General features: G+C 48.2%; 10 protein-coding genes across 10 annotated transcripts; 3 read left to right on the top strand and 7 right to left on the bottom strand.

Annotated features, from left to right (window-relative positions):
* Nucleotides 1–582: 582 nt before the first annotated feature.
* Aud_008817 (putative epsilon-lactone hydrolase) lies at nucleotides 583–1172 on the top strand (the record flags this gene model as incomplete). Its single annotated transcript, XM_043293682.1, has 2 exons — nucleotides 583–860; nucleotides 935–1172. 2 exons carry the CDS (start codon nucleotides 583–585, stop codon nucleotides 1170–1172), a joined length of 516 nt encoding a protein of 171 aa, XP_043149617.1.
* A 762-nt stretch (nucleotides 1173–1934) lies between these two features.
* On the bottom strand, nucleotides 1935–2420 carry Aud_008818 (uncharacterized protein; the record flags this gene model as incomplete). Its single annotated transcript, XM_043293683.1, has 1 exon — nucleotides 1935–2420. The coding sequence occupies one exon, from the start codon at nucleotides 2418–2420 to the stop codon at nucleotides 1935–1937; it is 486 nt and encodes a 161-aa protein (XP_043149618.1).
* A 993-nt stretch (nucleotides 2421–3413) lies between these two features.
* Nucleotides 3414–5353, bottom strand: Aud_008819 (uncharacterized protein; the record flags this gene model as incomplete). Its single annotated transcript, XM_043293684.1, has 5 exons — nucleotides 3414–4013; nucleotides 4063–4287; nucleotides 4342–4849; nucleotides 4897–5300; nucleotides 5345–5353. 5 exons carry the CDS (start codon nucleotides 5351–5353, stop codon nucleotides 3414–3416), a joined length of 1746 nt encoding a protein of 581 aa, XP_043149619.1.
* A 559-nt stretch (nucleotides 5354–5912) lies between these two features.
* Nucleotides 5913–6363, bottom strand: Aud_008820 (CVNH domain-containing protein; the record flags this gene model as incomplete). Its single annotated transcript, XM_043293685.1, has 2 exons — nucleotides 5913–6278; nucleotides 6343–6363. 2 exons carry the CDS (start codon nucleotides 6361–6363, stop codon nucleotides 5913–5915), a joined length of 387 nt encoding a protein of 128 aa, XP_043149620.1.
* Nucleotides 6364–8863: 2500 nt separating this feature from the next.
* On the bottom strand, nucleotides 8864–10182 carry Aud_008821 (phosphatase PAP2 family protein; the record flags this gene model as incomplete). The annotated part of the gene is made up of 3 exons (XM_043293686.1): nucleotides 8864–9503; nucleotides 9558–10048; nucleotides 10111–10182. 3 exons carry the CDS (start codon nucleotides 10180–10182, stop codon nucleotides 8864–8866), a joined length of 1203 nt encoding a protein of 400 aa, XP_043149621.1.
* Nucleotides 10183–13108: 2926 nt separating this feature from the next.
* On the bottom strand, nucleotides 13109–15300 carry Aud_008822 (putative ferric-chelate reductase (Fre2); the record flags this gene model as incomplete). Its single annotated transcript, XM_043293687.1, has 2 exons — nucleotides 13109–14693; nucleotides 14747–15300. 2 exons carry the CDS (start codon nucleotides 15298–15300, stop codon nucleotides 13109–13111), a joined length of 2139 nt encoding a protein of 712 aa, XP_043149622.1.
* A 907-nt stretch (nucleotides 15301–16207) lies between these two features.
* Aud_008823 (uncharacterized protein) lies at nucleotides 16208–16696 on the bottom strand (the record flags this gene model as incomplete). The annotated part of the gene is made up of 1 exon (XM_043293688.1): nucleotides 16208–16696. The coding sequence occupies one exon, from the start codon at nucleotides 16694–16696 to the stop codon at nucleotides 16208–16210; it is 489 nt and encodes a 162-aa protein (XP_043149623.1).
* Nucleotides 16697–17653: 957 nt separating this feature from the next.
* On the top strand, nucleotides 17654–18372 carry Aud_008824 (uncharacterized protein; the record flags this gene model as incomplete). The annotated part of the gene is made up of 2 exons (XM_043293689.1): nucleotides 17654–18300; nucleotides 18366–18372. The coding sequence occupies 2 exons, from the start codon at nucleotides 17654–17656 to the stop codon at nucleotides 18370–18372; spliced, it is 654 nt and encodes a 217-aa protein (XP_043149624.1).
* Nucleotides 18373–21651: 3279 nt separating this feature from the next.
* On the top strand, nucleotides 21652–23088 carry Aud_008825 (putative MFS sugar transporter; the record flags this gene model as incomplete). Its single annotated transcript, XM_043293690.1, has 1 exon — nucleotides 21652–23088. One exon carries the CDS (start codon nucleotides 21652–21654, stop codon nucleotides 23086–23088), a length of 1437 nt encoding a protein of 478 aa, XP_043149625.1.
* Nucleotides 23089–25569: 2481 nt separating this feature from the next.
* Aud_008826 (uncharacterized protein) lies at nucleotides 25570–26304 on the bottom strand (the record flags this gene model as incomplete). The annotated part of the gene is made up of 1 exon (XM_043293691.1): nucleotides 25570–26304. One exon carries the CDS (start codon nucleotides 26302–26304, stop codon nucleotides 25570–25572), a length of 735 nt encoding a protein of 244 aa, XP_043149626.1.
* Nucleotides 26305–26973: the final 669 nt, after the last annotated feature.

Below are 26973 nucleotides of genomic sequence, written 5' to 3' on the forward strand. Positions count from 1 at the left end.
AGCTCTTCAATTTGTGTACACAATCTGAGCAACATGACGCACACTCTGACGGTCCGGGATAAGCTAGATGCTTTTATCGGCTGGGGTTCAGTTGGTAAGACAGAAGTACAAACGTCGTGCGCCGTCATTAACTCAGATTCAACAGTCGCGGAGGTAATATACGCTGCAGCCACTGGGTTCTTCCGAGGCCCTTCAGGGGCAGACACTTATCACCATCATCAGATCCAAGCTGTGGTCAAGAAGGTGGTGTACTACGTAGCCTGCGGCATCACAAACTACTAACCTACTTCTGCAGCTCACGAGGAGATTTCGTCCGCTGCAACTGCAGTAAGTACCACAAAGATCGAGAAACGTATACAGTTAACAGAGAATAGATACATGTTCAAGTCTTATGATCAGCTCTACCTGCATTACTGCCAAAAGAATGGCCTCAGGCCACATTTCGTCTCGACTAGCCGCGGGCTGAAAGGCTTCTGGATTGGCAGTCCCTCCGCGAGATATATTGTCATCAACTTCCACGGTATTTAGCCCACAGAAGTGGCGAGACAATACTAATAATCAGTACCAGGTGGTGGTTTCGCCATGGATGCGACAGCTCCTTACCTTGATTTCTGGCCGCGGATACAGAAGAGTCTTGCGAGTGCTGATATTGAAACCGCATGGTTCCATTGCACATATACACTGACACCGCATGCGGCGTATCCGACTCAATTTGAGGAAGCCGTTGAAGCTCTACGGTATATTGTAGAGGATCTTGGCCGCTCACCGTCGCAGATTCTACTAGCTGGAGATTCGGCTGGCGCGAATTTGTGCCTGGCAGTCCTGTCCCACCTAACGCATCCCTCCGATGGCGTGCCAGAGTTAATCATCAAAGAGCCTATTAGAGGCGTTATTCTCATGTCTCCGTGGGTCTCGTTTCATCACACTGGCCGAGTGTAGAAGCCAGTGAACACAGGGATATCGATGCAAGGGAGGTCATGACGGAGTGGTCGCGAGCGTATCCGAATGGGTGGCCATCCAATAACTACATCGAAGCGGCAGAAGCATCAGAAGGGTGGTGGAACAACACTCAAGTCCAGCAGATTCTGGTACTTGCCGGTGGTGACGAGGCTCTATTAGATCCAATTAAAGCTTGGGTGAACAGGTTCAAAGTAAGTGGCTACAGGATATAATATTGGCAGACGGGGTGATTGATACGTCACAGGTATCAAATCCCGACACGACTCTGGTAATTGGGGAAAGAGAATGCCATGTTGCACCTCTGGTTTGGCCGATGTTTGGTGACTATCACGAAACCCAGCAGGAGCGGGCATTGAAGCATTGGCTGCTGGAACGATTAGGTTGATTCATAAGCGTACGTATTAATAAATAATAAAGTGAGCTTCACAGCAATGGAATATTTCTTTTACCATGTTCTTTTCCAGTGCATTTTGTGGTAGTTGAAGTAGGTCCGGCGTCGAGAAAATATCACGTAGATTAAGAATAAACAAGGTGTCTCAGAAAGGGTTAAGCAAATCTATCCGAGTCGATAAGCAGTAGCTCTAACAAAGTTGATTTACTTTAAAAATTGGTTATACCAGATTTCTTTAAGGCTGTTGTAATTGCCTCGGGTTGGATTGTTGGTTTCAATATCGTCAGGCAAGCCGCTTATCAAGCTGAACTTCACCGCGGCTAATACGCTGATTACAAGAAGAAGGGAACTTACGCCACGTATGAACGTCTGAGGATAGGAATACAGAAAATTTTCAGTATTGCCCCCACAGGCTTCGTCGTTGTTGCTCTAAGCGACAATCTCTCCCGTCGTTCATGCAAATGAAGTTGATTCTTGTCCTCGCCAGTCTTTCTTTCTCTGGACCCAGTGAAACGTGCATCATCAATGATCCCCACCCGAAAACAGGCCGACAAATAGTCTGCAGCCTGTCGAGTATCGCAGCTCAGAGACCCATTCCAGCCAGCCTCTCCTGACCCTTATCTGTGAACAAGAGAAGTCCGTTGAAGTACCCGACAGCCCATATCATAGGATACCGCCAATGAAACCACCACGGATGTTCCGAAGCCCCAAACCACCCGAAATGTTTGTCAAGGTTGTAGCATAGATAATTGCAGCTACTCAGAACGAGCAATGAAAGAATCCCCGTGAAATGAGCTGCCTTCTTTCCGTAACAGTGGTCGACAATGAAGCAATTTATGAGCCCTCCCATCGCTCCGCCCATCCCCAATGGGCAAAATACCAAGGTCCACAGGACTTTGTAGATGAGGTCGCGAGTTCCGGTCATGATAAAGACGCCGACAGCCAGGAAGATGACTTCGGCGAAGAGAGAATTGAGCCAGAATAGTAGGAAAGGCCGCACGTACACTGCTCGCCGTTTTTCGGCAGCCTTTACATCGTGTTCACCAGTGATTAGGATTTGGTAACTCATAGTGGTCGTGCAATAAAGTGATAGAAGTAGGGAGGAGGTAGGCTTGTCTTCGGTTTGTAAGCATTTTGTCTAAGTTCTTTTTGACAGTTTTATACCATAGTATACGACCAAAGTGTACAACTGCATGGCCTCGGTGTTGCATATTCATTGATTAGTCTTGTTGCATAATAGGTCATGCCGAGGTCTCATATATCAAACGTTCGATTATGTTGTTTAGTGATCTCTACGTCTCCCGGAAACGAGCACAAAATAATGAATACCTAGCATGAATTGCAGATGTTGCACACATCCTTTCCTACTCAAGTTAATTGATATCGTTTGATCAATCCTCGTTCATCCTTGTTCGGTGTTTGATTTTCAAGTGGGCGTCGACACGTGCGACAAACTAAAATATATATTGGAATGTCCGCTCTACCACATAGATCATGATATACACCCACCACCCATCATGCAATTATTGAGGTGACTACCTAACACCCCCCGGTCCCATTGACGGTACAGTTATTCTCAAAATCGGTCTGACCTTCAAACACTTGTCAATTGTTTGTTGGCCCCACCCGTAAGAGCTTGGCATAAGCAAATTATTGAGCTATTTTCATCATCCATTGTACTGTACCGTAATTATGCAAGCATTATTAATTTTGTGAATGCGCATACTGTCAGTGAATTGGCAACGGCTCGAAAAAACAGACAGCCCACTTGGTGGCAGAATTCCGTCATCCCTTCATTTTCTAGCAACGCATCCACCAAGAACGAACTGTGCGCCAATTCTTCCCCTGTTCCAGGCGTTAACTCTTTATTGAGTTTCAAACACTACATCAATATGTTCGTCCCTCTGTTGTCAGATAACGCCAAACATCGCTTCTCAGCCTGTTAGTCACAATTCGGCTCCCATTTCAGGATCCCATCCAGAATGAGTACTAATATATAAGATCACCACAATAATCGTCTAGCAGCTGCGAACTATATTACCCCTGCGGGGTGCGTAATTAATCAGTTATATCCAACTAAAGGACCTTGCTCTTCGTCAAGTTCCATTTCGTCATCTCCTTTGGCATCATCATTGGTTGATGGCTGATACAGTGAGTTGTTTACAATCGCATCAATCTCCTCCTGCACACTCTTTGGCATGTAGTCGTCAAACCAGTTCTGGACAGCCGTGACAGCCTCTCTTGCACTGTCCACAAAGGAGGGATCCACCAAAGACTCTCGGTGAACCTTCAAGACCGTCGTGCACATTTGATCTGCGATCTTTCGGTCATGTCGATGATACGGGGGCTCACCAACATGCGTTAGATCATCAAGGGTGGATGACAAGAGATCCACCATGGATAACACCCGATCCTCCTGTTGCTTTGTGCCGTTGATCATGATTTTTAGGTCGTCAATGATCATCTCTGCTTTGGTGATCTCGCGTTCAACCGAGAATCGCCGTTTGTGGATGTGATTCAGCTCTGCCTGGCGGGCCTGTATGCTGACCACGATTTCCTCCGATTGGAGGTAAGTTGCATCCGCTGCATCTGCAATGCTTTGGGTCTCTTCACGGGCAGAAGTTCGTCTTCGGAGAAGGTCCTTGTACCATTCCACGCCACCCTACCTTGGTCAGTTCGTCTAATACAAAGGGCGCAGCAGATGCCCTTACTTTAATAGTAGCACCTGGATCATGTTTCAGCTCCGCATCACTAATCTCCTTGATATTCGCCAAGAGCTTGCCCTGGGCGCTCTGGTATAGCTTTTGATCAGCAAACATTTTCTCAACGGCTGTTTGGAGCTCGGGCTTGATCTTGTCCAGCTCGGCTTGCTCGGCAGTCGTTTCGTCCCTGAATTGGGTCCTCAAACCATTTAGCTTTTCTTCGAGCGCAAGCACCTAAAATTGATAGCATTAGGTCTTGTCTATGCACCGCGGTCAGGGTGGGGTTACCTTGTTAAGAACTGAGGTATCCTCATCTGTGTCCTTCACGTCCTGCTTTCCATTTCCAACCAAGTCGGTCGTAGATTGTATAATGGCCAGGCGCTGCTTGTTCGTTGCATCATCCCCTTTGTAGTCAGGCCAGAACTCGAGCAGTTGGTTTAATCTAGCAAGCCCATTGGCGATGGCTTCTAGTGCCTGCGCGGTGCTTTCCTCGATAGCACCACCGACCTCCGGCTCGAGAAGGTACAACTGATCCTGCACGGCGATGATATACTGTCTCCATCGGGAGATATAGTCACTCCCATCATCGTCCTTCTTGTCGGGAGGTGATGAGGATGGTGGTGAGGATGGTGGTGGTGATGCAGGCCGCGATACGGGTGGTGATGCGGGTGGCGGCGACTCTGGTGTTGGAGGTGGAGGTGGGAGAAGATCCACCCCATCATGATCGTAGTCGCCAAACAGGTGCTTGATGTCATCCTCTGACATCTCAGCGGGATTAACACCCACATCGTGAATTCTGAGTCGAGAGTCAGCGCATTCTAGCCTAAGAGAGACTTAACGTACTTATCCAAGGACATCATTATTTCTTCCAGTATGCTCAGATCCACGCCTTGGTCAGTGAACTCTTGCCTCATGCAGTCCTTCAGCTTGTCACGGCAATCAGTGTCATATCCGCCACTGAGCTCACTTTCTAATGCCGCCTTCCAGATCTCTTGAAGGTCCAATCCTGTTGCAACTGGAAGCTCTGCCTTGAATACTCTGATAAGAGCAATCACTGCTATCTCATCTCTCAATTTTGGGTCACCAACAAAGGATCCACCGGCAGATTTTACAGTCAATCCAGCCATAAAAGCAAAGGCAGGGGCATAACTCGCTCCAACCCTCCCAAAGAGTAACTCACCCAGAAGGGCACCAGAAAGGATAGCGGAAAGGTATATGCATTGTGCAGTCACTCTTGTTGCCTCGCCCTTCCGAAATAGGTGATCAGTCAAGCTCACCAGATTAGAGACACCTTTGTCATAGAGAAAAGGTACATACGGAAAATGTATCTGCTCCTGTAATAATGAAGCCTATGCTTGGTAGGCTCTTTTGAAGCTCCAAATACATAGACATTGGATACTCTTTATGAAATGATTGGTCCCTATCATGTATATGTGAGTAGGATATAATGCTTCCGCATCAAATTGGTTATACTGACGGGTCTTTTGTTGATATTTTGCCTTTTAAGTTGCTGAACTGGTCTGAAAATGAGGCATCTACCCGTGTCCAACCCGAACTGTAGTTACCGTCTTTAACCATAAGAGATATACAATAAGCGTAGCCGCGTGGGTCGTCAAACTCGAAGCGGATGTCACTATTGTTGCTCCGAGGTCGCAAACAACCACTGGAGTATTCAAGATCCTCGGCAAGCGACAGTTGTGAAATAGCTAGTTTCCCATCCGGCGCGAGAAGAAAAAACGTTAGCACGGAGCCTCTGTTGATCATTGCGACTGACTTCAAGAGACTGCTCGACCTGCACCAGTGAACCATTAGCATTAGCGGACCAAAGCATGGCCTACTGGGAGAGCGGCCATGATTCACTACACATACCAACTCTCCTTTACTAACTGCCCATTGTTGTTGTTGAAAAGCAAGTCGAGGTAGATGGACGTCTCCCAGCCACCGTGTTCCTCACGGACCTTGCCACACAATACTGAGACACCTTTCAGGGTAAGTCTGTCGGGCACTAGAAGCGACCACAGTGATTGACCTTGAGCGGAAGCAGTCTGTTCCTGCGTGGTGTCGAACCCCTTGTACTCCGTGCTAATACCAAGATGGTCGTCAAGACAGATCGAGCTGGACTGCCAATTGCCGGAGTCGCTCTTGCATTCGGCATGTAAAAAGATCTTGTCTGTCTCGCGGTCATGTTCGACGCGAACATTCCGGGAGGTGGTAGAGAAAACCATCTTCGGTTACTGCAGCTGTGTTTAATCTGACTAGTGATGTGGAAATTCCTGTCTATTCATATACCTCCTTCCTCGCTGTACCCATAAAAGTGGAGTTCTCGATCATCCATCCCGACAACAAGTCGAACGTGGCTTTGGCCTCGTACACTCATAAAGAGGCGCAGCTGAGGTCCAATTTTACGCTAAAGCAGCGTGTTGGTGTACTATGAGTTACTGCGTTTGGTATTAAGCTATCTTTCCAAGCCGATCGTGTGACGAGAGGTGTACTGGAGTGAGGGGCTTGGAAATCTCACGGGAATTTCTTAATCCCTACCCCTCCACCTCTCTTTCAATTAACTGAAAAAGATTTTCTCCTCCTATTTACAGGGCTTGGGTGACGGACAAAAGCTGCGAAAAAGACATCTAGGCCACGACAAGATTTGGTCATATCAGCCAGCCTCCGACAGACATGCCGGAATCGCCAGAGCACCGCCAACGAACAACTCACCACAGAAGAGGCCTACCATAGCGAATGCGTCCAATCACAATCGTGATTGCTACTCTTCAGCACCCGAATGACCAAACTTTCCACTCAAGCACCTTTCAGCGCTCAGACGAGTTGTCGTTTCCCATCCAGCCAGCCACTCTGCGCCTCTAGGTTGGCAGGTGCATGCTCAATCATACTCAGCTAGATCTCCTCCTTTCTTTTCCCGCTGTAGTCTTGAATGACTTAAATCAGAAACCCAAGGTAAGGAGATCGCTCTCCACACCCAGAACAACGAACTTGGTTGTTATTTACTTTTCTGCTGCCGCTGCTCCTAATCTGGAAATGGATTTGTAGTCGTGTTCTCTATGCTCCCCAACCGCTCGCCAAGGCGAGATGTCCTTACGTACTTTCCGACAGGATTTAAGCCCATCACGGGCTAGGCTTGCAGTACTTTCCACAACACACCTGGCCACAAGAAATGCTCTTCCATTGGCCATGAAGCGCAGCCGAAAAATTATTTAGAACCAAGCACGAGCCTTAGCTTTTCTGGATGTCAGCAAGATTCTTCAGGTTCAACGCAATCACCCATGTCATGAACACTCCAGCACTAGTATACAGCCAGCCACTGAAATGCAGGTGTTTCTCAATAGAGCTAATCACGTTGCCCTTACGAACTAGTGTGGGTTTTGACCAGGACAACAACCGAGCGCGTCGTGAGAACCATTCGAGAACCTGGATCCCCTAGTAGTTCGGCGCGCATGTACAAGAATCATCCCAAGTCCTCCAATGGTTGCGGAGCGTACACAGCATGTTTATTTTTTCGAACGCATCCACACAGACACGCCTCTGCAGAGACAGAGAGAAAAGAGGTTTTCTATATTATTTCTGACCCTTGCCTCCTTCGGTCTCGAAGGGGACGCATTTTAAGCTTCTTGAGCACAACTGCAACCTAAGGACGCGCCAGGCCTCATTCTTCTTCGAATCGGGCTTTTTTATGTTTCCCACGAAAAGAATATTACAGCCGCCTTCATTCTAAGGCGATTAGCTCAATAAAAGAATCACGCTAAGTCCTTGGCGGTGGGGCCAACAAACAATTGACAAGTGTTTGAAGGTTAGACCGATTTTGAGAATCACTGTAATAAGAAGTTATGTATTAGAGCATAAGTATGCGTAGCAACCATAGCTGGCATGCATCCCCCTTAAGCTGATGGCTAAAAAGTCTGCCGAGAGAACAATTTACTGAATTCTAAGCATCCATATTAAAAACCCATGTTTGATTAGGGCACTATCAATGGCCCTTCACTCAAGAGATGCTCTAACGAAAGTGGTGATCTCACACGAACGCGTCAGCGCCCAGCGCAGTCCACCTAAGTAACAGTGCCAAAAGATTTCCCAAGAAACAGCACAGAATCACACTCGACAACCCCGCGAGTCAAGCACGACAGGTACATACGACCTTCTTGTCAGAATGAGAATAGCATCAACTCAGGTACAATCAGGCCAGACAAAGTCAGGTGATAGTGCTCCACAGCTAATCCCCACTCTAAATCAGCACAACCTTCTCCGGATTATTCTGCACATGTCCACACACCTGAATCTACTGATGACGGCTTGGGGATGATCACCGGTATCTGAAGACAACTGACGATGTCATCTGGATATATTGTCATCCAATTGGTTGATCAGAATGCCGGTCACACGACACCGGCAAAAGCCACAAGCCACAAGCCCCCTCTTCGGATCAATTCATTCGATGGAGGCGTAGATCAGACACTGACAAGACCTTCCATGGAGGATTAAGCAGGTTTGCAGCGACGTGGTGTTGCTGATCGGCATATCAGGATCAGGACAAGACAAAAACACGCGTCATGGCGGTCACGTGATAGTACGACTGCTACAGCTAGAGAATGGCTCAGCCAACCACCGGGAGTACGAATGTACGATCCTGAAAATGAAGGCAAGTAAGTAACTCCTGCATGCATGATAGCGATACCATTACAATATGTACACATTAGATTCTCCATGCGCCTGGTATGCAAATATGCGATGACCGTTCCTTTATCCGTATGCGTGGCCCGCAGTAACCCAGTCCAGCCCAAACCAAACGCCGTAAATTTGCTCAAACAACAGAATCGGAGAAGCGATCAGAATCCTGCTCTGCTAGCAAAGGCGCATCTCCACGTTCCTGGCGCCACTTGTACAGGTTCCGATAGCCCGTGGTCGGGACAGGCTTTGCGAGCCGCAGCGCCCAGCAGATGCAGTACTCGACTGGGAGGAGGAGCAACAGGACCCGGTTCCCCAAGAAGCAGATGGTGACGGTGAACGTGGCGACCGTCGCGTCAAGCCAGTAGTGGTTTGCCGTTGCAATGATAACACTCAGCACGAGCGCGGGGTACACGAAAGCCATGACCATGAAGAAGATCTGTGTGAAGGGGGACTTGCGGACCGGCCTGCCCTGCAGTCTGTGCACGAAACCCGAGTGGTAGACGAAAGTACACCCGATGACGAACGCGTAGGTGAAATGCAGACTCGGCATCGCGGCGAATTGGTTGACGGACTTCCCGCCCACCCAGATGCTCTCTGCGTGGTCTTGGCGGACGGTGTCGTAGAAGCCGTAGGAGTCGGGGAGCAGCCGGGGCGGCATGCAGGGGTAGAAACAGAAGATGATGAAGGCGGCGAAGTTGCCGAGGGTCATGGTCCGTCGCGCGACGGCAAAAGTGTTGTGGTTCTCGGCAGCGTAGTAGTACCAGCCCAAGAACCTGTGATGTGGTGAGCGCTGGGTTGCAGGAGGTTCAGATGGGAAATACACTTACAGCACGGTTCCGGGGATATGGACAAGAGAGTAAATGCGGTTGAAGAAGGTCATGATGGACTGGTGTCCATTGAGGAAGAATGACTGAAAATCGGATTCCTCCACCGGAAAGAAAAACCGCGCGATGGAGTGATGCTCGAAGTTCAAGATCCCGACACCGTGATCCTGTGCGACCTGGACGACGCCAATCTCGGCGGGGGACAGCCACTGTGACGTAGCTTTCGTGACAGAGTAAAACAGATAGTTGACGGCCCAATAGAACATTTCGACCAGAAACGGGAATTTCTGCAGGATTCTGCTGTGGATGTGGTGCGCCCAGCGAGATGAATCCGGGGTTTCGATGGTGATGCCGCATATTGTGGGGATTTTGGAGGGAAAGTCCCCCGTGGAGCTGCCGTTATCATACTCCTCTACCGTTGTTCTGCTGCCAAAAATGCTAAATCCTCTGCGGCGGTTGATGATTAACGAGCCAATCATGATGCTCACAACGATCTGCAGAGCGATAGTCAGTACCAAAAGAGTGAGAATCTGGATTAGATTTCGACATGACATACGATGGGTTCGAGCCAAGCGTGCGACTCGAACTGGGGTTTGCCCAGCTCGGGCGAATCCGCCCTGGCATCCATGACCGCGGGTAGAAAGGACGTGGGAGGAGTAGAGGAGAGCTGCGGTGGTGAGATGAAGATCAACAGCAGTAAAAAGGAGAAACCAACTGAAGAATTCTGGAGAGTGGAGATTATATACTACTTGGCAGATTGACAACCGGACCAGGCGTTAATCCAGAAGAACAGGGGGCTTGAAGAGCAAACAGGTGTTTGACTGGGCAGGGCTGCGCAGATCCAAGTTTTACGGTCGTACTCGTATCATGATTTATGATTCTTCTGCGCCAAGATTGCGTATCCACCCAGAACAAGGACTTCCTTGGCGGGAAAATCCCCCTGGAACCACTCGATCCGGCCGCATGCGAGGGATTGAGATTCATTCACTAAGGCAGGACGCCAACAACGCGTCCCTTCTGCAGACAGCAGGTGCAATTTCTACCACGCGAAGAATGAGGTTCCTACATGCTACGAGTTGGGCCTGATTCAGTGCAGTATGTAGAGGTACTGTACATAATACATTACTAGTAAAGTCCTGCGTACTGCGTACTATTTGTTTCATCTTTGGACGCGTAGGCGGAGCTGTGTTTCATCCTGTGTGATTGGCTGCTGCAGTAGATTGACGGTAGTCAGCGGACAAAATACCGAGTAATGAGCATCTGCCCTGTTGCCATCTCGGGGCTAGCCACGTCGACACTCCGCTCAAGTCCCAAAAGATGACCCCTAGTGGCCACTAGCGCTTGCTGATGATGGCAGAGGCGCCATCCACTCCGGCTATTTTTGACTTTGCTGCAACTCCCGGGCTTGCCGGTCGGAATCATATTCGTCACCACATCGGATGTGGAATCTCCGATCGCCGATTGGCCGTGTCGCCTTCGTTCATTTATACCTGGACGGTGTGGACAGCATAATTTATGCTGTATTCTCAATTTTAAAAGAGTTCCAACTCCGTCTGCTCAGGAGCCAAGGAGTCCACAGTGATGGGCTTTCCAGGTTGGACCCTTGATCGATAGACCATTTAGTAGAATCTTGTTAAAATCACTCATGTGCCGAGGTCAACTCTCACGTCTCAGCTTGACTCTTATCTCATGTAGCTGTGTGGTCACGTGAACTCATACCAAAATGGAGCATTTGTCCGACTCCGGGAATTCCTCGGGAAAATGAATCACGTGATGGTTGACCGGCTGCATACACTTGTTTGTTTTGGGCCATTTTCTGTGTCCCTGTGTCTGCAACTAATTTATCAATAATGCAGTTTGTGGGAGCATCCAGAGATATGCTTCTTCTGGGCGCTTGACTTACTAGATCAGGTGTTTAGGATATCACACTATCAAACGACTTTCTTTTCTCTATTGAACTGAAAAGCTCCTCTACCACTCAACGTATCCATATGACCTCCAGAACCTCGCTCTTGGACACGTGAAACTGAACCTGAGCCACTGCATTACCCAGATCAATTTTTAGACACTGAGGTCCGCAGCGAGTGAAAATCATCCACTCCAAGCTCACCTCCATGCATACGTCCTCCATCAGAACTAAACGAGAGTAGTACATAACTCAATCAATGAAGTCAATTTAGGGCGCTTTGACCCTCTGTCATATGAAACCCAAGGAACAGGCCCTTCTTTGCACACGCGACCGGATCATTCGTCAACGTCAGATGCGATAAATGCCCCAACAAAGGCAAAACACCAGAGATATCTCCTCCACCTGCAACGAGAACCACAGTGTGATAGCGATGTTGGACATGGTTCGGAGAATGGTGCCATATGGTCCCTCGGCGATCGTACTGACGCGACCCTCCACCCCAGAAACTACATCTGAGCCGCCTATTTCACACAAACGAGCAGTGAAGCCTGTATGAGTTCGAACGAGTAAATTCGTCAACTATCCTTCACGGAACTTCTCTGCATGCCCATCCGCCTGTCGCAAGCATTCATTTGCAATACCAAAAAATGAGTCTCAAGCACACTTGGTCCCGCAAATGGAAGGAAAACGCGCTGTCCGGGCTTCCATTTACATCTTGGTCCCGGGAGATGCGCTTCGATGCTAGCCATGTTGTCCAGTAACTGGTCCAAGAACGTCGGACAACCCGATAATCTCTGACCGTTCAGTTTGAATGCAGAGTACCGGCGCAAAATTCTGTCCTAGGTAGGAAGTGATCCAAGGTGCGAGTGTGGGCCCGAGTCGAGTTCCTGACCCGGGTGCTAGAAGTACAGCCCGAGGAAGACCATGGCCTGGAGCATATCCGAATTGACGAAAACCTTGTACATCTGTCGCAGAATCGGCGTACTCTACAGGATCACTAGGCCGACAAGCATGGCAAAGGTGGCTGTACCCGTCGACTATTGTGCTGTTAGCGGACCCACACTGGAGGGTCCGGATATATCTACACGTAGTTGCTGTGCGATACCACTTTCTTGTATTGGTTGGTGGATGAAAGGAACCGTATAAGCGACGCTAAGAAACAAAAGTGAAAGTAAGCTGACCTTATAAAAGCAGATCGGAAATTTCAGTGTGCTCTTCGTCTCCTGCTTTACGCTTTGCACTTGGTTTCTCTTCTTGGATTCATGGGGCTTCGGAACGTGCTCAAATGCTCTCTAAATTCTTGAGGGATAGACCTTAAACCTAGGCCACTGAATTAATTCCAAATACACAGCTAGAGAGTTAGTAAACCACGGGAACCTTGATTTGATGCGATTGTCCCTGTTCATAGAAGGGAATCTTCCTTAACGGCAACTCGTTCAGCTTGCAATGAACAGCTTGTAAACCGGAAGTGACAAACAAGACCTTTTCAAAAGGAAACTATAATATGACAGTTTTTGAAGAACTTTTTGGGATAAATCTTTTGTATATCCTGCTCACGTCTACTTGCGTCCAACGAGAACACGGATTCTATTCCAAACCGACAACTATCCGCATATCTTGAAATCGGCTGATCGCACTAATCGCACTACCAACTAAAAGACTCTTCTACAAAAGAAATAAGTAGAGATGGAGTTTTTCCAACCATCTCCGAAACAACATGTCGCACCTCGTCTGCCATCCTCGCCGGCCCACTGACAACAACACAAACCGGCACACCCCGATACTTCTGAGTCTCTTCCCTCAACAGGTTCGGGATATCCATTCGCCGGTCATGGTAGATCCTCATGTTCAGATTGTGCAAGCAAGCGTTCCCAACGGTCTCTTGTACCGACTCGATCAAAGCTTTGCTGCGAGAAGCCCACAATAGCGTGTGCCCTCCGCGGTGGCTGCACAAATCCGGGACTAGAGCGGTGATGCCAACTCCACCGGCAATGGCAATGACATTGGGATAGTTGCTCCAGTGATCACTGATCAGGGGCGATGGGGGATAAGATCCTTCCACTAGAATCGGGAGTTGAGACCGCGCACATAGATGTCGCGTTGTTCCCGACTGGATGCGTACGAAGAGCGTGAGGCATGGTTGGTAGTATCCGTCGGTGGTCAGGTCCTGCGATGAGGGTGTGGACGGCGTCTTGTCCGAATCAAGAGACGTCGTCACTGAAGGACCATTCTTCGACAGATATTCAGCCTTGACATCCTGCGACACGACGGCGATCTTCCTCTTCATGCTGTCCTCACGTCGGAAACTGGCAATCGCGGAGAAGGGGTGGTTTTCCCAGACCCGCCACGCCAAGGTGGGAAAGTAGAGGTATACATGGCCCTGTGCATGTACACCGGGAACCTCAATCTTGAGATACTCATCGTCCAAGACAGTGACATACGCCTTCCGAATCCCATGGCACGCCAGCCTCAATACCCGAAACACCCGCTCAAAGGCCCAGATAGCAAAGGCTGTATATATCCAGGTTTCGTAGCCCCATTGATGTCCGTACCTGTACCAGATATGCCAGTAGCACGCAAGAAGAGCAAGGAAGGATAGGACGACATGCCAAGCCAGGAATAGCTCGTAGAACCGCTTCCGGATTGGCCATGTGGATGATGGGATCAAGACGGCCAGCGCCAGAGTGGCGATGACGCCCCAGATCCAATATGGAAGCCTACTCTCGGTGCTGTGCGTGTTGTTCGTGACGTAAATTTGCAGATATATGGCCGAGTGCAGACAGGCCTCTAGAGTGCAGATGAACGCCACCCAGCGATGGAGCAAGAGGAACGTTGAATGCGACCAGTGTGTTAGCCAGAGGAGAAAGTTATTGCGACCGGTGTATAGCACCAGCAAGGGAATATTCGCAAAACTGAGCACGCCGGCGCGATTGGCCACGTAGGTGAGGATTTCGTCGTGCTTGGAGGCGTACCAGGTGCTTGGGTTAGCAGATCGAAACCCGACTGCGCACAAGATTATGTTAATTGTTAATAGATACGCAATGAACAGGGCTTGTCCTCGAGTTGGCATAAAGAAGGTGTCGAGTGTCGGGGAACTATGGCGACGACCGATAACCGGAGGATCGATGAAGACTGCCTTGAACCATACTCGCAAAACTGCCGGAAATGGAACGAGACGGAGTAGCGAAGAGGCGATTGGGATAATTGCACCAGTGAGAAGGAGCACTAAGCTATAGTGACGCAAATCAGCAATCAGTGCTGTGATTTACTGTGAAAAACCTACCCGCATCTCTCATGGGACGTCTCGACAGCCTCGAACGTGGAGAGAGTATTGTAATTACCCAAATACGTCTCTTCATCGACCAAAGAAGGACTATCCAGAACCGCAGACGCATTAAGTGTCGTGGTTGGCGGTTTGGCAAGGCTTCCAAGAGCTTCCTGATACGAGTCCTTCGGGCTCGGTTGATGCTGCAGGCTACCAGCCACGTTCAAATCCCAGTAATTCTCCAGAGCTGAGACGGGCATACCAGCACAGTGGGTGTACATGCAGTAGGCTAGTGTCTGCAGGAAGGGATCACTGTTTGCATAGCACGAAGGTCTCGGAGCATCCATTGCCATCGAGGACATACCCATATCCATGTCGTGATCCGCTGTCCTGTTGCAATCTAGAGGGTTTGTAATCGAGGCACGACACGCATAAGCGCAGGGGGGCTTGTACATGGAGATGCCATAGCCAATGAGCCCGTGCCCTGGTCTTCCGTTTGGATTATGCGACGCGACTGGTATTGCAAGAGAGAGCAGGATCTGCGTTGCTCGCTGATATTGGGACAACTTCATCGCGATGGAGCTGCTGAAGTTATGTCTTGATCAGTCGTCACCTAACAGAGAAGTGAAGAAGAAGAGGGGGAAAGAGAACAAAATTTTGAGTAGCATGATAATAACTAGAACGAAACACTTAGGACAGAATATTTCAGGATATTCATGGTCCCTGTACTGCCAGAAATTGGTATCTACTTACCAAGACTAGTATGAGCGGAAATGAGCAGATTTGAGAACTTCCCCACAGCAGAGAAACAGCCCTACAGCTTCTAGGCTACTTGGCAGTAGCAGACGACAAAGAAAAAATTAGCTAAAAGGCATCCAGTCACTACGATATTCCGATATCTTTTTCATAATACCAATCCTCTCCAGTGGTTTGTCTCTCAGAGTGGCTTATCGGCCAAGAGCGCTGGACCCCGTTGGCGGCAATAAGTGGATACTGCAACGACTCGATATGGCTACATCGCGATTTGCGAACGAAGTGGACGACACTAAATAATGCCATTTACTAACCCTTGTGCATTGCAACGGTCAGATGCTGAACTCAACCTGGACGCAAATTCTCCGTGTAAAATGTGTCTGAAGGTTAGGTACAGATGTCTCCACTGCCTTATTCGCTCTTCGCATGTCTGAGATAATAACTGCTAGTCAGAACCATCCGGTGATATGATTGTGGCTCGTGAAAGCTCAAGCTCGCCGTGATGTTGTCCAATGCCTATCCGTTGTGATAATCTCCCGACTTCAAGCTGGCGCATGCAGCCATCCTTTGATCAGCTCCCCTGCGAGGACTCCTGCAAGTACGGTACAGAGAACACCGATATTAAGACCCATGATCCCTATCATTCTGGAAGACGTCTGTTAGGATGCGACAATTAAGAAAGATGGGAAACTCACAAGACAAATGCGATAAGTGCTCGAAGAAGCTCTACCAATGCTCGCATCCAGATATAGTACGAGACGGATTCTGTGCGGTCGACTCAACTGAGGACAGAGTATCAGTTCTAACTTCGTCGTCATGAAGCCCTTCGCCGCGGTTTGCGAGCATCTCGATTGGTCCCTCGTCTGCCCGAGGATGATTCTCCCCGTTGATCCTCACGAATCGTGGAACTGGACTAAAGCGAGCCTTGAAATGAGCTCTGCGTCGGTGGAGAGGAAGTCGTCCGATGGACTCAAGGGCACGCGCCGCGATGATCTTGTGCTCAAGTTTATCTTTGACGGCCACCAGATATCTGTTCCACCATGCAAGGAAGAAAAACAGGACGAGTGTAAGGACGTACACAATGATGGAGTCAGTACTATGTCCGTAGAAAGGCAGATTGAGGCGAGTTCCACTGTGAAATGAAGTTGACATTCTCACTCTGTTGGCTTGACCGTCACCAGAAGCAGTGTTATAAGTCTCATTCTTCCGGTCCATGGTGACTGTAGCTCTTTATCTTGTTGTTTTCAGACTTCAAGAAGCAGGGGATCAGGGGATGGACTAGATGGATAAACAACGCGTGATGGCTAGTGTTTGTTACTCGCGAGGAAGTTTGTAAAGAGTCAGAGAGCTCTGTTGTTTGTGTTATCATTCACTGCTCTCTAGAAGAAATAGTGCAGCCTTTATTCATACACAAGGAAGTTTAGCACCTGTATAACTATGGCGATATACTTAGTGTTATTCTAAGCTAATTCTGCATAAGTTCCACAACCTAGTCTTGACGTGAAGAATTGTACTGAAGACTGGGCAGCATTCAGTTCCCTGTATCAGCCCTTCGGCCCCTGCACCTTATAGTGTATACTGAGATTTACTACTGCTGATAATGCCAGGAATTGGGTGCTATCATGATTTTTGATTTTAGGTGGTAGTCAAGGTGGCTCACAGAGGTATATATCTCTGTACTAGCCTCCATCCCCACGCGGGCAAACGATAGCCCGTTATATAAGCTTATATTGACTCAAATAATAAGAAATATATAGTGTATATGGATAACTAGCATCTTATCGACTGGATGATTTAGAATTTAGACTGGTCTAGTGGTATGGCTAGAACAATGAGAAGAGAGGCGGTGATCAGGATGCTAGGTACTGTAGATATTTATCCGCATCCCCCGCATGAATATTTGGGTTGGTGGGTCAGCAATGTGGTGGGTCTCCTGAATCGCATCGGTCCGATCCATGGATCGGAATCTCAACTCAGCATAGCGCTTGGTTAGATGGATTCAAGCTGGAAGATGGTGAGGGGTAGATGTCAAGGATGTCATAGTGGCAATACCTGACATAATGCTACTTCTTGATCACACAGACTCTGTCACTAATACTTGACTCTACTGTTTTGCATTACCAGCTTAATGATGCCCTGGTATTGACTAGTGCATTGAACAGTTCAGTCGCGATGATTGCGCCTAACGAAGTAGGTGATGCCGATTTAGCCTCTACATCTATTCCGCAGAGAAGAAAACCACGCAAACTACGACATAAACGACCTATACAACATGGCCTCGACGAAGCGGTAGAGAAGGAACCAAATGTTGATACGCTAAGCGCTAAAAATCAAACTCTGATTTCCAGGACATCTGAGGGCGAATCGAGCTTTGAGGATGCGTTGGAAGAGGAGCCCCCGGCCTTTGAGCCTCAAGTCCAACCAGTCCCTCAACAACAACGTCAGACTCTTCGAAATAGGCCATTTCGTGACGAGGAGCAGGAACGCGACGTGGCCGAGGATGAAGAGGTTTCCCTCGGTGCTGAACGTCAGAGACTGAGACGAGGCCAACGCGGCGATCAAACGCTCATCCGGTCAAACACTATTGAGGATGTTGGGAGAACAGTCGGACAGTCCGGCGGTTTGGTGCGCCGTAGAACCGAGACCACGGTGGGAACGATTAAAGATACAAGTGGACGAGTTCACAGGAGGCCGTCAGAGGAAAATGAACCGCTAAAGAAGGAGGGAGATGAACACTTGAGCTTGCGGTTGGACTTGAACCTGGACCTGGAGGTTCAGCTGAAAGCGAAGATCTCCGGAGATCTGACCCTCACCTTATTGTTAGTGTCTGCCCCTGCTCGCAATGGATTCGGATATTCATTGCTGACTGAATGGAATGACATAGGCAGTAATGGGATTGGGTTGGGATTCATTCTGGAAAATCCTTGACTGCCAGTCAGCCGATGCGTAGTCATGAGCGAAAATCCAAAAAAGCAACCCCAGAGAGGAGAGGGCGAATTAGGAAAAACTTCAAAGATCATCACAGCGCAGTAAAACTGCTCTGATAAACATGCACGATCACGTCTCTTGTATTCGGCTGGTTGGCGAGGACTCATCAGAGTCTGGCAACACCGCATCAATCTGATGAATATGTAGCATACACTCAGATGATAAACTGGTTGCCCTCGATGAAATTTCCTACATGTGCCTTCTATGTGCAGATCCTTTTTGCACATCAGCTACAACTACAGCTCCAGTGTCCCTTGCACATTTGAATAATCTTTCCACTGGTTGTCCTTCTCCAGCGTTGTCTGGTCCAAGGTACTACTAGATAGCTAATGGAACGGGAGCTCGACATACTGAAAAGCACAGACCTTCTCTCCCATCGCCCCGAAACCTTTCTGAAGGCTTGGCCATGGTTGTGGCTGTGGCTATGTCTGTGGCTGTAGTTGCGGTGGATGATGGTTGCTCAGGTTACCCTTGATACAGCAGAGAGGCCCAGAGCATTCCAATGACATCAGTACTACAAATCTCCAGTTGTGATTGCGAGCCGTGGTGTCACCTAGTGGCAAAGGCCTCTATCCAGTGGTCCATCTGGCAGTACCGTATATTTTTGGGTTTAGCTTCAGGCATTTAATTGGGGTTCCACATTCTCGTACGTATGTTCCCCAGAAAATACAACAAAAGCGCAACGTGCATGTGCCACAAGCCCAAAACATATGCTCATCCAGTGTAATACAATCGATTCCCATGGCTACAACAACTTCTGTATGACCTATGAGAGTGGAAACGGGAATCTCCTGACGGGAAATCATGCAACAACCCACCCTTTTCTTAGAATGTAATAATAGGGTATATATTTCGGATATGGCCGTCTACCTGGACTTCAGAAATGTCTGGGAATCACACTCTTAAGATGCAGATTCTACTGCGCATGCAATCCCCTGTACCTTGAAGCATACCTCGTATGCTTTCCATATATTTTGATCTATGGAGGCATATCGTTCTAGCCTTATGAGCATCTGCCAGAGAAAGCTGGACGACGAAATTTCCCGTTGCGATCACGATTTGCGCCGTCTCGTTGGGCATACAAACATACTGTATGCGCTGCTGGACTCTATATCGCAAGCAGAACAGAAGATTATTGCATCCATCTCAGAAGAGGAGTTTGCAGATAAACCCAGTGAGATCCAACTGGGCTCGTCGTTGGAAGAGGTTGGCCTGATGCATGAATCATACATTCAGTCCATATTTTGGTATGTGGAGAGCACCAATCCCATATGATAATACCGAGGCTTACCGCTGGATTTTGCTGGATTTTGGCACCTCAGAACCAATATTTCGAATACTTTATACAATGCATCGAGACTTTTACTTTCCACATTTGATTTTGATTGTAACCCAACGTATAGATGCGTAGTCTGGTCGCTGTAAGAAAGACCACTGCTTGCAATAGTATTAGATGACACTATCCTCAAAACTCTACAAACCCAATTCAAAGGGAAAAATTATAGGGGCACAGGCGAGGTACTCATAAGCTTGTAATAACTGGCGATAAGGACAACAGCGGTATGTCAACAGACCGATCACCCTAGCCTGCTGTTGAGGAAGCGGTTGGGAGAGGGTGCATTGCCAGGTACTGGGAGGATCTTCACTACCATGCTGGGCTGTTCAGAGCAGCCTGAGCACAGCTGAGACAGATGCTACCTTTGCCACCGGACCAATCATTCCAAAGGCTGGCTCTGACCCAACCAGAGAACATCAATGCACGGACATTAGTGCAGATTGATTGGGAACGCTAAAGCACATTAGGTTTCATCTGGCCGGTTCCCCGTCATTACGGATTTCTGGTTCGGGTTAAATAAGGTGCTGAGCAGTATTTGGCCTATCCGTATACTTCAGGGTTCTAGACTCTGTTTTGAAATTTGTATAAAGACAGCTATTATTTAGAATCTATAAGGAGACTAACTTGTTTAGGTGGGCGAAATGCATTCACCCTAGTCTTTAGGGTCTATGCGGTCATTTAAGCTCTGGCGGCATCAGTCACATCTCGCCTAAACCACCACGGAGGATAGGCTTGTTGTGTCTAGTTAAGAATGATAGTTTCGTCAAGTGCGGCAATGTGTCAACAGTACTGCTCCGTTTTCAAATGGGCATTAGCGATATAGGGAACAAGGCAGTTTACCGAGGTTTCCAGGTTCAAACTTGGCGAAGGATCGCAATGGTGTCAAAGTCTAAATTTATTTTCCTGGAAAAGCAAATACACGCGATTTGGTTTCACTCATATCCTAACTTCTTCAACACGCCATGCACCTGCGCGATTCTGGACCATCACGTAATTTGGTTAAGTGATAAACCGTAAAAGTTGTTATACCAATGCAAGCTGGAAAGGATTATTGCGGCTAATGGCTGTGTAATGCCACTATTGAGGATCTCACTCTAAGCCAATCAAGTTTTCCCTTCCCCCCCGTGTTTATGTTTTCAGATATGCTGCCTAAACCCATCCGAAAACCTAATATGATGGGCTACCATTGGTCCGCCTTCTTCGGTCCTCTTCACGAGTAAGGTTTTGGGGCTGTAAGACACGCCCAATGAACCGCAAGCTGCATGGTACTCAAACCATGTAGTATATTCTGATGGCGAGGCGAGGCGACAGCCAATCCTTTGAAGGATTCCATCTCATCCCCTATTATATATTTCACCCTCGACACCGAGACTAAAACTGGTCAATAGCTTTGTGCAAAATGTGGGCAACCACACTGGATCTGTAGCCGGCGGAAAACAACATAACAATCCTCACCGAAATCGCGGAAATGGAGTCCAGCACCGCTTCCTATTCCGAGCCGCCATGTCCGCTTCGACAATTACCCGGACAGGCCACGATCGCCCCATCTGCAATTGACGTAAAACGGCCTGCTTCAGATCATCTCGAGCAGGTACCGAGCCCCTATACTTTATACGATGCTTGCAGGTGTGATAAGGGTAGTACCAATGGCCTGCTTTGCTCTACCGCTCGGTCATCCGATTCTGATCTTTTCTATGGTCTCTCCACTCTAATTCCTGGATTGCGCCAGCTGGATTCTGGGGCTAGGGCTGCAACAAGAGCCGAACGCAAAATCTCGTTCTTGGATGGTTGTCGGTTATATCCCAAGGCGATGGCGTGGTCGGTGGTCGTTTCTTCGACCCTCATCATGGAAGGGTTCGACACCCTACTAATATTCTCTTTCTTTTCACTTCCTGCCTTCAAGCGACACTATGGCGTGCCAAGCAGGGACGGCGGCTATGAGATTCCTGCTCGCTGGCAGTTTGGTCTGTCCACGGGGGCGGAGGCAGGGGAAATTGTTGGGTTGCTTCTGAATGGCCTGCTGGCTGACCGCATTGGATATCGCATTACTATATCTGCCGCTCTCGTCTTTCTCTTTCTTTGCATCCTATTACCCGTTTTCGCGGTCAATCTGCAGATGTTGCTTGCAGCCCAGATCTTGTGTGGGATCCCCTGGGGTGTCTTTCAGACGCTGACGATCAACTACGCCGCCGAAGTGATGCCAGTGGCCTTGCGCGCATACCTTCTCAGCAGCATCAATCTATGTTGGGTACTGGGTCAGATCCTCGCAACGGGTGTGACTCGTTCATTGGCCAACAACGAGTCCACGCTGTCCTTTCGCCTTCCATATGGGCTCCAGTGGGCGATTGGCGTGCCCATTTTGGTTGGCGTGATTTTGGCTCCAGAATCACCATGGTGGTTGATCCGGCACGACCGACCACAAGAGGCCAAAAGGTCATTGTCACGGCTGACGCGGAGTGGCGTCAGCGTGGATGAGACGGCCGCCATGTTGACACATACCAACGAAGTTGAAAAGCATCTGACCGGTGGCAGCGTCATCTCATACTTAGACTGCTTCAAACGGGCCGACCTTCGCCGAACAGAGATTACGTGCATCGTCTGGGTCACTCAGCAAGTGTGTGGCAGCAGCCTGATGGGCTGGGCCGCATATTATTACAAGCAGGCCGGATTCAATACCAGCCAGGCTTTCAGTTTAACAGTCGGAGCCTTTGGCCTGGCAATTGCTGGCGGGATAATCTCTTGGTTTCTACTGCCTCGCGTGGGTCGCCGCACACTTTACCTTTCGGGGCTTCTTGTCATCCTTATCACTCTACTTACTGCAGGGTGTGTCAGCGTAGCTTCGACAGCTCGATGGCAATTGTGGACTCTTGGCTCTCTTCTCGTCTTCCTGACATTCGTATATGACATGACCATCGGGCCAATATGCTACGTGCTAGTCGCTGAGATTCCCTCTACGCGGCTCCGTGTCAAGACCGTCGTTCTGGCCCGCGTGGCGTATAACTTGTCCGGCGTTCTCATCAACTGGATGACGCCGAATATGTTGAGTCCCGATGTGTGGAACTGGAAGGGCAAGTCCTGTTTCTTTTTCGCCGGGACTACCTTCTTGTGCCTTGTTTGGTGCTACTGGAGACTCCCGGAAACCTTTGGCTTGAGCTATCTTGAGATCGACATCCTGTTCGAAAAGAAAGCGAAAACCAGCAAGTTCCGCGAACTTCAGAACAACCTGCGAGATCGTGGCTATTTTGGTCTCGGGGGAGATGAGTGTCCTTTTCGCGGGTACTGAGACCAACGAAATACAAATTCGTGTAGTACGACTACTCTTTCATGTATACATTCTAATTAGAATAAGCCACGGAGAAACTATTAATTATCGATGAAGCATCATACATAAGAATATCTAATGTCAGGGAATAGGTATAAGGTAGCTAACATACCGCTATTTGCTGCACAGTACATGGATGTAAAAAAGAATTACCCCGTATTAGGCTGAGCATAGGCTGCATAGCTGTGCGGGGCTAACAGATGGTTGCATTAGCCATGGAGAAAGTCAAAGTTTATGAAGGGTCTAGACTAGAATATGGACCTCCCAATCCCATGGATGACGAAATCTGGTACAGTCTCCATCCATATCTAGATTTCTATGGGGCCGATCTGATCTTTCCCCGCTGACAGTGTTACTAGGCTGCATGGTGGGTCATCGAAGTTAATACGCATTCTAATGAACCCCTTCATTATCTGTTCGCATTGTTTCAGGGCACTAATGGCTTTGCCTACATATAAGCATATTACGCCTTTTACCGAAGTGTTATAGCTTTGCATCTTTTGCACCTTTTGCACGCTTTGCTATCTATTCTGGTCTCCTCATACCTAGATTATCCTCATGACTATGTATAATACAGTGGGGTGATAAAAGTATCGGACCACCCCTGCCTTACCGCCTACTATTCTGCCAGCAGAATACCACCAAACGCGTAGATATCCATTACTTACCCTAGATATCGACAACCAAAATGGGCTGTAAAGGCAAAGAATTAACCCCTCAATTACGCTCACAAATCTGCGAGTTAAAGAGTACTGGATGGAGCTATTCTAAGATTAAAGCTAAGCATCCTGACGTGCCTCTTTCAACCATCAAATCAACTGTTTTGAATGAACAAAAACACGTTGATAATCAATCAAAACCACGTTCTGGACGTCCTCGCCAGATTACTGAGGTGCAGAGAGATCACCTCTATAATCTAAGTCAGTCTTCTCCTCATCTAAAGAGCAAGGTCTTCTTACTGAGGTGGATGGTGCTATAAAAAAGAGGGCATTACAATATCTTCTTCAAGAACTTGGTCTTCGTAAATAGAGACAGCTTCATCGACCAGCTCTTACTAAAGAGCAAGCCTTAGCTCGTCTTAACTGGGCAAATTAATATCAACACTTTACACCAGAAGATTGGGCACGTGTTAAATGAAGTGATGAGTGCTTAGTTGAGAGAGGTGTTGGTATCCGACCAATATGGAGTAATTACTGTTATGATGGCTAACGCATGACTTTTCCCTATCCTGAACCTCTGGTCATCATACAAAACCTACCTAATCATCAACTAGAATCCATTGAACATCCTGCCTTCCTTGAAGCAAAAGTCTATTCCTTTAATTATCTCTATAGCCGCAATCACAGCCAGAGAGTGCGTCCCCACTTGCTGGCCCAATGTGCCATCCTGTGACAGTCCCGCACAGAGTTCCCATGATGGACGTCCAAAGCAGTCTAAAGTGTGCAAGCAAAGATGCAGCAGGACATTGGGTTCAGATCACTACACGCCCAAACATCAAGCTACTGCTGTGCTTTATGACAAGGAAGTTTTAGCACTCTCTCCTCTCACTTCTCAGCCTACCAGTCGCGGAACGTTTACAATTCATTTCTTGGTTATTTAAGGGAGCGTTGCCATGGTGCATGTCCGCTCTTAAGTAAAACACTGAGGTTGAGCCACCTACGGTGGAAAAGGAAGGCGGCTTGCGGTCATCTCCTCGCTCGACAAGGTCTCATAGGCGCGTACCAGCAATAGATAACAGCAACATGCCCTGACTGAGCTCCAGGAAAGGCATGGCATGGTTACCCGCCGAGGAGGACCTCCAAGTGAAGCTAAGAAGGGAACAGGGGTTGCCTTGGTCACTGGTGGCTAGACTGTTCTCGGAGCAATATTCAGGGAGGTCCCAGGGCTCTATTCAAGTGTACTGGAGCACGCGTCTCAAGCACAAGTGGATGTGACAGTTCAATATGTCGCTATGCTCATACGCACATTAGAATAGTCATTATACTAATTATACACCGTATATTACTGCTGTAAAGCTTGAACACAACAGTTGATACTAGTTTTCCATAGCCTAAATTAGCTCCCTTCAGCACGGAATTCTTATATGAAATAGCACTCATCAGAGCTGTGATAACTCCACCATGTCCATAATTTAAGTAAGATATTTAGACTATACATAAGTTAAAGTATGAAGAACTCTTTCATAAATTTCTCGGAAGAGGTGGAAACAGGACACTAGAGACAAGACTAAAAAGAAGGGTCCCAAGTACACCAGAAGGGTCAGGATTACGAGGAGTCTGCTACGAGCTGAGCAGAATGAAAGCAATAGTCCGTATCAACCTTCGACCCAGACGGTCCAGTGCTCCTAAAAAGCAAATACGCCCCCTTTGTGCACTGGCCCTGGAGACTGCCCACAAATTTTCCGTGAAAGTTATGTCTTCAATGAATGGAACGCTAAATTCCTCATGCCAGACTTTTCACAAAAAGGTCTGGAGGGGTGGTCAAGCTCTCTGGCCTTCGTCCTCGACTTGTTTTGCCATCAAATTTGATCAAACCCTGGCAAGCGATCTTCCGAATACCCAACGGATCCTTCAGGCTGGCTCCAAGCTGGGCCCGCACTGCGACATCTACATCTACTTCCCCCTTGCCCTTCAGGATGATCACTGCCGTAAAATTGAGGTGTACACCGTCTCTCTGATCTGAGTTTTCGCGTAAAGTCCACATGGCCAGCTCAGTGTCAATTCCCGATCCACGGATTGACCGAGTGTAACCCTTAACCCTCTCTTTCTCTTGTGACGCCGTCACGCCCACCGCAACTGGAGGGTGACTCATGTCAAAGCGTCCCTCGAGTTTGTTGCGGATGACCACTTCACTTTCTCGGTCGTCGATTTCCTGCGGCTGGAGCGTAGCGATGACGCAGCTTTTGAATCGCAGCTCGATGTCTGCCTCCTTGACCCGCGCCCCGACGGGGTGAAACACAAAGGCAATTACAAGCAGGATGCCGTCCTCCGCTCCGATTTTCCCGTACTCGACGCAGCGTACGGATGCAATCATCCGACAATTTCTCGCGGTGGTGTCGCTGATGAGGTCTCTATTAATTGGCTCCGAGTCGTCGAGTTCTTCTTCGGCGTAGTGGTCCGGCTCGAAGGAGAACTCATAATTATTCTCTTCCGTGTAAGCATAGTCCGCCATTGTCATGCGATGCGATACAACGCTCTGCTGTGGTGCCGTCAAATGAGGGGTTGGGAGTCATCGACTTCTTAATTGGCGTTCATAGGTGTGTACAACTTAGCAGACTGCTGCCAACCACAACCAACCGCTTTCAAAAAGGGATCCTACTTGGCGCTTATCTTGGCCAGCTCAGAGTTCTGCGCTAAACTTATTTGGTGGAATACCGAAATGTCGTCTGGGAAATACGGTTCCAATTCTTAATCAACACATGTTTGTAATTTATCACAAACTAGGTGCGGAAAGTTTTATCGGATTTCAATACTGATTTGAAAATATAGTTAAATAATAATACGATATCCCATTAAAGGATTTATAGTCGACTTCTTCTTATAGACGATTTCTTACCTTTTAGTAACTTCTGACTAAACAATATTCCTACCTTAGACATACTTGAGCTATTCAAATATTAAAGATTTGTACTCCTAAAATTACTATTGTTTATTGCGAATTTAAAAATTAGGAGGTGGTAAACCTTTGAACCATACTTTATCAGACCCCTCTACCAGGATCTACGCTGTTGGTCTATGCAGCTCCTCGTAGATGTCTGATGCTGATGACTTGGTGTCTCCCCGCAGCCAAATGCACGAGCCTGGTGCACGCATACTCTTCTACTGTCAGGCCCAACACTGCGATGGA

This window comes from Aspergillus udagawae (assembly GCF_001078395.1).
Source record: "Aspergillus udagawae IFM 46973 DNA, scaffold_7, whole genome shotgun sequence".
Lineage (NCBI taxonomy): Eukaryota > Fungi > Ascomycota > Eurotiomycetes > Eurotiales > Aspergillaceae > Aspergillus > Aspergillus udagawae.